This window comes from Fistularia commersonii, chromosome 34 (genome assembly GCF_037954325.1).
Source record: "Fistularia commersonii isolate RoL2024-O1a breed Wild chromosome 34, RoL_Fcom_v1.0, whole genome shotgun sequence".
Taxonomy (NCBI): domain Eukaryota; kingdom Metazoa; phylum Chordata; class Actinopteri; order Syngnathiformes; family Fistulariidae; genus Fistularia; species Fistularia commersonii.
The window spans coordinates 1,850,083-1,859,652 of record NC_141317.1 but is presented as its reverse complement, the minus strand read 5'-3'; the positions used below and the strand labels follow the sequence as shown (position 1 = coordinate 1,859,652).

General features: G+C 42.1%; 1 protein-coding gene across 2 annotated transcripts; it reads right to left on the bottom strand.

Annotated features, from left to right (window-relative positions):
* Window positions 1–95: 95 nt before the first annotated feature.
* ttc34 (tetratricopeptide repeat domain 34) lies at window positions 96–9,377 on the bottom strand. 2 transcript variants are annotated; one of them, XM_086141908.1, is made up of 8 exons: window positions 9,292–9,377; window positions 6,143–7,922; window positions 5,769–5,991; window positions 5,061–5,253; window positions 4,560–4,726; window positions 1,650–1,923; window positions 1,287–1,501; window positions 96–635 (listed from the first exon to the last, which is right to left on the bottom strand). In XM_086141908.1, the coding sequence occupies exons 2-8, from the start codon at window positions 7,861–7,863 to the stop codon at window positions 96–98; spliced, it is 3,333 nt and encodes a 1,110-aa protein (XP_085998034.1). In that variant the 5' UTR covers window positions 7,864–7,922; window positions 9,292–9,377. The 2 variants fall into 2 exon arrangements, with proteins under 2 accessions (XP_085998034.1, XP_085998035.1); XM_086141909.1 differs by lacking the exon at window positions 9,292–9,377 and having other exon boundaries at window positions 6,143–7,007; window positions 7,047–8,123.
* Window positions 9,378–9,570: the final 193 nt, after the last annotated feature.

Genomic DNA, 9,570 nt, shown 5'->3' with positions numbered 1-9,570 from the left:
AAACATTCAGCCAATTCATGATATGATTTGTAGCTATCGGCACTCACATTATGTTGCTTCAGATGGTGATCCTGTGCTCTGGGCTATATAAACACCTAGTTGACATTGCAAGGGCTGGTCAATTCTCTTTTGACCTTTGACCTGAGTCTACGCAGTTCCACATTTTCATTGTCTAAAACAAGGCCACATTCAATTAATGTCCAGGCTTTATCCAGCTGCTGCTTCCCATAGTGCTGGAGTGCGCCCCTCAAGAAGCACTGCGCTAGATGCAGCTTTCCCGGACCGGCCTCCACAGACTGAATGGCCAGCTCCTTGTCGAGCTCCAGGGCTCGATTGAAATCGTCTAACGCTGGCCCTTCTCTGGAACAGACCATCAGGCTATGTCCTCGAAGACACAGGTCTTCTGCCAATGCCTGGGGGTCATCTAGGCTGCTGGTACTACAATATTTCTGAATGACTCTGTCCAGGTCATCTATGGCACGCTTGTGTAAGCCCAGATGTGAAAGGCAGGCTGCCCGCTGACGGAGATAGTGGCGTCTACTATCCCCTGCCGCTTGTACCGCCACAGTCAGTAGGGGAATGGCCTGATCCCACTTTTTATCTGAAGAAACAATGGAAGCCTCCTGGGCTGCTATCTGTGGCGAAAAAATTAAAAAAACAGAGCCAATTTAAGGGCAATTTAAACATGTTCCTTCAACGCATAAATATGTTAACATATATACACTAAGATAAGATAAGATAAGATAAGATAAGATAAGATAAGATAAGATAAGATAAGATAAGATAAGATAAGATAAGATAAGATAAGATAAGACAAGATAAGATAAGATGAGATAAGAACAACTTTATTTATCCCAAAGGAAATTGTTGTGCCAGAGTTTCAAGCAAAACATAACAATAACAGATAATAGTAGGAAGGAGGGAGACTAAGAAATACAATAAAATATAAAGTGTCAAGTTAAGGCTATCAAGTGTTTTAAGGTCTAAAAAGTACAAACATTTGAATATTCCCTTCGGCTGAAGGAAGAGGAATTAAAAAGTCTGATAGCCTATATGCAGAATGAAATTAGATTGCAAGGATATCACTTAAAGTCATGAAAGAATTTAACAATGGCGATGGTGAGAATGATTAAAAGTATTTTACTATCTCAGTGAAGTTGGATTCACTCTTTTTATTTGAAATTATACATGTCTCAGATAGTTAAAGCTATTTCATGGTGATAAAACACTGGCTTATTTTGCTCAGTTTGTGTACAGAAGTGCAGAATTCTAAAATGGGTCCCTACCTGTGCCATGTATTTTTTTTGATCAAACGGTATCAGTGCCAGTAAGAAATCCAAACAAGGCAGATTGTTTTCAGCTACTTTGCTGAGTCTGTGAGCTGCGCTGCAGTAGTTCTGTTGCCAGGCCACCACCACACCCAGCCTGGCTTGGGCCAAGGCATCTCTTGGCTCCAGCCCAAACACCTGGCTGAGATGAGCACTTGCTGTCTCCACTTCACCTGGAATAGATGGGCGATAACAACAGAAATAGGCATCACATTGAAAAAGTGCTGAAAACATCTCATAGCCTTGATCATGACATATGGACCAGACCATTTAGGTGACATCAAGGATCAAAATAAAAATCAGAGATGGATTAACACTCACCTTTAGCAATGAGTATGTCAATGTAGAGTAGATGCCATCTAGGGTCTTTGCAGTCAGTTTTCATCAGAGCTTCAGCAATTGTTGAAACTTCTCTGAGCTTCTCTTCAGGGTAGGGAACAGAATTGGTGACCACAAGGTCTATCAGGTGAGACCTGCAGAATTGGTGCAGCCAATCACAGACCAGTTTCCTTGCCTTATCTTTCAGTGACATGATGTCTTTGGTGACGATAGCAGCATTTAACCTCAATGCTGTCACAATATCACATATGCATTCCTATAGGAGATAAAAATGCAAAAGACAGATATATGACAATCAGATCTTAAGAACTCTGATATTACAGTTTTTCCACACTCAGTTTACAACTCCGAGGATCAATACGTAAAGCCACCTTATTTCCATATGTGTCAAGAATGCAGCCTCAGGGTGGCACAGGCCAGTGTCTCCCTGAGTCAGTGTAAGGGAGGCACGGGCCAGTGTCTCTCTGAGCCGGTCCCAAGCCCGGATAAATGCAGAGGTTTGCATCAGGAAGGGCATCCGGCGTAAAACCTTTGCCGAAATCAAACATGCAAATCAAACCTAATAATCTCATACCGGTTCTGTCAAGGCCCAGGTTAACAATGACCACCATTGGTATCGATGACCTACAGGGTACCAATGGAAACTGGGCTACTGTAGGTCAAAGAAGGAGAGGAGGAAGGCATGTTCAGAAGCAGAGAGAGAACAGGAAAGCTGAGTCTGGGACTGAGAGTAGGGACTTTGAATATCGGGACTATGACAGGAAAAGGTAGAGTTGGTCGACTTGATGCGGAGACGGAAGGTGGATATACTGTGTGTCCAGGAGACCAGGTGGAAAGGTAGTACAGCTAGAAGCTTAGGAGCAGGTTTTAAGATGTACTATCATGGTACTGGAGTAGGAGTTATCTTGAAGGAGGACTTTTTTTTAGGAATGTTCTGGTGGTGAAAAGAATGTCAAATAGACTTATGAGTCTGAAACTGGAAATTGAAAGTGTGATGCTTGGTGTTGTTCGTGGCTATGCCCCGCAGGTGGAATGTGAGTTTGAGGAGAAGGAGATGTTCTGAAATGAGTTAGATGAAGTGATGCAGAATATTCCCAGAGATGAGAGAGTGGTAATTGGTGCAGACGTCAATAGACATGTTGCTGCAGGCAATAGAAGGGATGAAGAAGTGATGGGCAGATTTGGAATACAGGATAGTAACACAGAGACAGATGGTGGTAGGCATTCCAAAAGGATGGAAATGGCTGTAGTGAACACTTTTTTTCCAGAAAAGACAGGAAAATAAGGTAACTTATGTGAATGATATATACAAGTTGGCGAAACAGAGAGATAAAGATGGAAAGGATGTACAACAGGTCCGGGTGATTAAGGATAGAGAGGGAAATATATTGACAGATGCTTGAAGAGTGATGGGAAGATGGAAAGAGCACTTTAAAGAGCCAGAAAAAGAAAGAGAGGCAAGGGTAGAAGAAGGGAATATTGTAGACCAGAAAGTAGCAGAGATTAGTAGAAGTGAAGTGAGGAAGGCATTGAAGAAGATGAAGAGTGGAAAGGGAGTTGGTCCTGATGATATACTGTACCTGAGGAGGTGTGGAAGTGTCCAGGAGAGGCAGCGGTAGAGTTTCTGACTAGATTATTCAACAGGATCTTAGAGAGTGTGAAGATGCCTGAGGAATGGAGACAAAGTGTGATGGTGCCCATTTTTAAGAATAAAGGGGATGTGCAGAATTGCGGCATCTATAGAGGGATAAAGTTGATAAACCATACAATTAAGTTGTGGGAAAGAGTAGCGGAAAGCAGACTGAGAGCCGAGTACAACAGCACTATGGCCTCATGCCTAGAGTACTACAGATGTAGTATTTGCTTTGAGAATGCAAATAGAGAAGTACAGAGAAGTTCAGAGGGAACTGCATTGCGCTTTTGTAGACCTAGAAAAAGCAAATGACAGGGTGCCAAGAGAGAAGCTCTGGTATTGTATAAGGAAGTCTGGAGTGGCAGAGAAGTGTGACAGTGGTGCAGTGTGCTGTAGGGGTAACAGAGAAGTTCAAAGTGGAGTTGGGACTGCATCAGGGATCAGCTCTGAGCCCCTTCCTCTTTGCAGTGGTGATAGACAGACTGACAGATGAGGTTAGATAGGAATCTCCATGGACCATGATGTTTGTAGAGTGGAATAGTGAAGCTACAGGAAGTGAAGATCAAGAAGTTGGAGGATTTCAGGTACTTGGGGTCAACAGTCCAAAGCAGCGGAGGGTGTGGAAAAGTGGTGAAAAGACGGGTTCAAGCAGGTTGGAATAGATGTAGAAACTATGCAATTGTAGACTATCAGCCAAAATGAAAGGAAAGGTGTACAAGACAGTGGTGAGATCAGCGATGCTGTATGGTCTGGAAACAGTCACAATGGCGAAAAGACAGGAGGCAGAGCTAGAGGTCGGAGAGATGAAGATGCCGAGGTTCTCTTTGGGAGTAACCAGGATGGATAGGATCAGGAATGAGTCTAGCAGAGGAACAGCACATGTTAGATGTTTTGGAGAGGAGGTCAAAGAAGCCAGACTGAGATAGTTCATTCATGTACAGAGGAGGGATAGTGAATATATTGGAAGACGGATGCTGGAATTGGAGCTACCAGGCAGGAGGAAGACCAAGGAAAGGATTTACGGATGTAGTGAGAGAGAATATGAAGGTAGTTGGTGTGAGAAAGGAGGATACAGAGTATAGAGTTAGATGGAGAAGGTTGATTCACTGTGGCGACCCCTGACGGGAAAAGCCGAAAAGAGAGGAAGAAGGAGATTGTCAAGAGCAAAAAAAATGTATCTGCTTTTACAAGATTTTGAGACCAAAAGTGTATTCTATTTCACATAACAGAATGCAAACCAAAAACTTGTTCCAAAATACCTTTTGCTGGTTCATTATCAAATAGGTGAATCCTCTTCCACAGAGGGCCTGAATGTGTTTTGGGTTCTCCCTAAGAATGGCACTAAAATCAAAGACTGCAGTCTTTCTCTGGCCCAGCAGAGTGTAACACTTTGCCCTCTCCAGTAAGGACTCTGTTGCCTCACCACCTTGGGAAGCACACAGTGATTACTTGAGTAGCTCATCATTTTCAAAAAATGATTCATATAAGTAAGCATTATGAATCATGACACACTGCCTGCTAATGCTGAGTGTCTTTTAGGTAAACTACAGTATGTACAGACACCAAAAGTTGTCTTTTTGGCAAATGTTTAGTGATTATTCTTTGGTTGGTGAAACACACCAAAACCCAATATCATTTTGTGTCGACCACCACGTCTAGTATCCATCTAGTTGAAGTCTTACCCACCATTATTATCCAATTTAAAATCTACAATCAAATGCAAGGATCAATACATTTCTTATTATTAACATTCTAATCACCCGAGATGATGATGGCAGTGGTGAGATAGGCGACAGCCTCTCGGACAGCATTCTCCTCTCTTGTGGCCTCCAGGATGCGTTTCGCAGCAGAGTGACTGTGCATTTGCAGCAGAGCCCTGTCCTTCTTCTGAGCTACTGCCACCAGGGGACGCAAGCAACTGGTTTCAGCACACTGAATGAGCTTTTTTAACAGCTAAAAAAATAATATTTAATGAAATTAAAGTCATATCTCAAAAGGTTACTTTATCACATTAAGAACATGTCTTTGCTTTTTTTTGCTTGTGACTTCACAAACATATTGATTTGAGATTTTTCCAAGGGAAAAGAAAATGAGTATAACGGAATGTGACGAATCATTTCCGAAATATTTTGCTACATATTTGGGTATTAAGACAAAATCAACGGTTACTTTCTTGTCATAATTTGGTTGTTTTTTATTTTAAAAAAATGAAAGAAGGAAAATAAGCTAGTTCGTGATACTTACATGTCAAATGTGGTTATGGGTACAGTAATCAAAATTCAGTTTTAATGTACCTAAGTATTTACATGATTTAATAAATATAAAGTATATATGATCTGGAAAATATATATATGTAATTAAGAAAGTAAAACCAAAAAAATAAATCTTATTTTTAGCAGGAACAATAACATAACCTTTAAAGACCAGCTTGTTCTCTTTGACCTCACTTATATAGCTGTTGTTAATACCTGATTACTGTCATAAAGAAAGCCCCTGTTGAGCTGCAGCAGGGCAAGACGAGCCAAGATGGGTGCCCGAGAGCTGGCGGGCCCAATAGAAAGCAGAAGCCTGTATGCTTCTTCCACTCGTCCAAGCTGGTACAAGGCATCTGCAGCGAGGATCTGAGGCCCATCAGTACTAGGTTGTAGCTCCATCAGCAGAGCAGCCAGGGAATGAACCCCGGCTGAAGTCCTAATGCACAGGTTAGGAAAAGCCATAAGTGGAAAAGCTGAGATGAAATGGAAATAAAGGCATGAATAACAACATATTGACTGTGTGTAATTTAAGATGTTTGTTATGACTAAAGTCATTAAAGGAACCATATGTAACACCAACTTTATACCCTGCTCTGTGCTCTTCATTTTTTGATTCAACTGTCAGCTGATTCATCTGCTGGGGCAGTTTGGAGTTTTCTCTGGAAGCAGGTGTAGTTCCTTTTTCTCCAGCTCCTCCCAGCATAACTTGTCCCTGCTCCAATAAAACAGTGACTAGCAGTCCCCGGGAGTTCCAAGGCACCAGACAGCGAACTGTCAGCGCTGTTTCCTGAAGTTGCAGCCTGCTAGCTGTCAAATAGTCGAGCGCTGTGAGGTAGTTGGAGCCGCACATCATGCGAAGAAGCCCCCTGCCACAGAGCGCCCGTACACAGCTGGATGGGTGTGGGGCATTGTGTTCAATGACACCCTGGAAGTCTTCTAATGCCCCCTTGTGGTCATCTGTGAGGAGTCGTGCAAATCCGCGCAGAACTTGTACCGTGTTCTGATAACTCTGCTGTCCTTTGGCAGCAGCCAGTTGACTACAAATGGATAGAGCTTCCTTGTGCTCCCCTCTGAGAAGGAGGCACTCAGCCAGTCGCACCCGTAACTCTCTTCCTCCCCCATCAGGCTCTAAATGACAAAGGGTCCTGAGCTGAGTGATCACAGGTTCCAGGAGCTCAACTCCCTCTGTAGACCTGAGGTCAGAACGAATGAGGACCCTCTCTTTGTAGCAAGATAGGCCTCTCTCTGCCTCCTCACGAACATGGTTTCGAGCAGCCGATCCTGTGCCGTGATCTGTGAGGAGGCTTTGGAAATGCATTCGGGCACAGGCTGGGTGAATCTCAAAAGCCTCTCCCAGATGCTTGCACGCCTCCACAACTCGACCACCGGATGAGAAGCAAGCAACGGCTTTGCTAGTTAAGAGTCTTGCTCTCCTTTCAGGTGTACCACGTGCTGCCTTGTCTGTACCTTCAAAATTTGGCTGGCGATGACAATGTTGCAAGATAGCTGAGTACGCCTCTGCACTTTCTCCGTATCTGCCTGTGGAAAGCAAATGTGCCGCTTGAAGTTCCTGTACTTCTGCATTCTCTGGTGAGAGCTCCAACAAAAACTCAGTTGCCGCAGAGGCAGTCTCTACCTCTAGTTTCTCAATCTCCTTATCTGTCACTTCCGATTCACTGTCAAGCCTCAAAGAATGATGCATGTACATTAATTGTCCTGTAAAGGCTTCGACTATTTTAGGTAAATGCAGGGCTTGTCTCCTTTTTACCAGTTTTACAGTTTCAGATTTGTTACTTTTATAAGCACTGAGGTAAAGCATCAGGCCCCTGACACTGTGAGGCTCAGAGAACAAGCAGGCCAGGGCACGAGTTATCTCCAACATCACACGAGCAGCACCCTCTGGCTGAGGTGTTCGCCTTCCTTCCAGTAGAGTAGTGCAGCGAGCAAAAATCTCATCACAGCCATGGCCACCACTCTGAAGGAGTGACTCCATTTTGAAGACTGTGGCTGAAAGGTTATTGGGGCACAGTGTAGACAGAAATACAGCCACCAGACCTTTATGAAGGCCCTCAACAGGCTGGGTCTCCCAATGATTGTCAAGCCAGCCCTCCAGAGTGGATATAACCCTACCCATGCTGGAGTTCTCCAGTTTCCGCATGTGAGACAAAGTGGATGTGGCATGAGCGCTGAAGGCAGACATATAGAGGGAAGTAGCCCTTCCCACCTCTCCCGCATTCAGGAACTTGTCTCCATTCTCACATAGCTCAGAAATATTGATTCCAGGTTGAAGCAGGGAGGTCATGATCATGGGGCAAGCACTGGTCTCTACTTTTCAGTTATTTTAAGTGAGGAGGAGAATGGCGTCACCTATAAATGAGTACATAAAAATATGAAAACAAATCATTAGTTTGAAATGTCCATTTGCTTTGTTAAAAAGTGCCATCATGGTACAGCATTTATGCGATAAAAAGTGTCAGTAAAATCACAATGACTGTATGCTATGTATGCATCTGAATGATTATTCCTGGTTCACTTCCCTGCTCCTCCTAACCTATCGCAGTGTTATTAAGCAAGACACTGAACCCCTAACTGCTCCTCTGATACTGCTAAGTGGCTGCCAACTGCTCATGGTTCATTCATGTTGGATTAAATGCAGAGGAATTTCCCGCAAGGGATTAATGAAGTATTGCAAAATTAAAATAAAAAATTGTAAGCCAGCACTCACTTGAAATTCAAAAAATGGAAAACAAATTATTTTATTTGAACCCATATTTTTCCTACTGTGTTTTAAAATATGATTTTGGCAGGGGGTGGGTGTCTACAAGATAATTTTGTAGAATCACAACTGTTTAGAAGATCCAGTCTAAAAATAAGCAGGATCAAGTGTGCCATGTAAAATGAAAAATGCATTTGACACAATAAAGCTTTACTGACAGTAAAAACTATCAATTTAACTTCCATGATTAAATATTGATGCATTTACTATATGTTTTTTTTTTTTTTATGGAGGAGGGAGGGTTGGCACTTGATCTTATCATGGCAACATTCTTCTGAAAAAGAATATAGATAGACAGGTGCTGTAGAATTTTGGAGACGATATTGCATACCTCAATTCATTGGAGGATATCTTTTATGGCTTCTTGATGATTTTTGGTAATATTCTATTAGTCACAGGCACACTTTTAGCTTTGGAAAATTTGCCGTTGCATTTATAAGTGTTAGTTAATACAACAATTCTAGACTGGAAGCAGCATAATAAAATGTACTTTCCCGAATACATAAACAGACAGATATGTGTATAACAAAGAGTAACCAATTATCATGTCTCATTTCAATACACGTCCCTGAGAGTGGGAAATATTTGGTTTTCTTGGACATACCTGTATTTGTCGCAAACCTCTTTAGCATACCTCTGAAAAGTTTAACAAAATAACTAAATTTGTGAAATGACTTGTCAAACCTAAATCGATTTTCTGGCAGTGACCTACACAATTAAAATAATAATAACAATGAGAAGATGAAGAAGAAGAAGAAGAAGAAGAAGAAGAAGAAGAAGAAGAAGAAGAAGAACAACAACAACAACAACAACAACAACAACAACAACAACAACAATAATGATAATGATAATAATAATAATATAACGAAAGTAATAATAATATAACAAAGGTAATAATACTGATAATAATGACAAAAGTAATACTAATAATAATCAGCAATTCAAAATAAAGGATCCTACTTTTGTAGGTCAATAGTCCCCGACTCATCGTTACCAGAAGTTTCCGGTAGTTTCATAATACGACACAAATTTCTCCTGACGGTGTTTCTGCTCAGCGGGTCCTTTGCACGACCTGTTGTCTTCTGGTTGCCAAGGGAAACGGCTAACATGCTTACGGGAAGACGACTATCATTTCGCACCGACTTTACACTCCCTTTTCTTATCACCGCATCAAAGAAAACGCTTGCGATGCGTGTATCACGCACGGGAAGGCGTTTCTTCAATTATCCCGCGAAATGA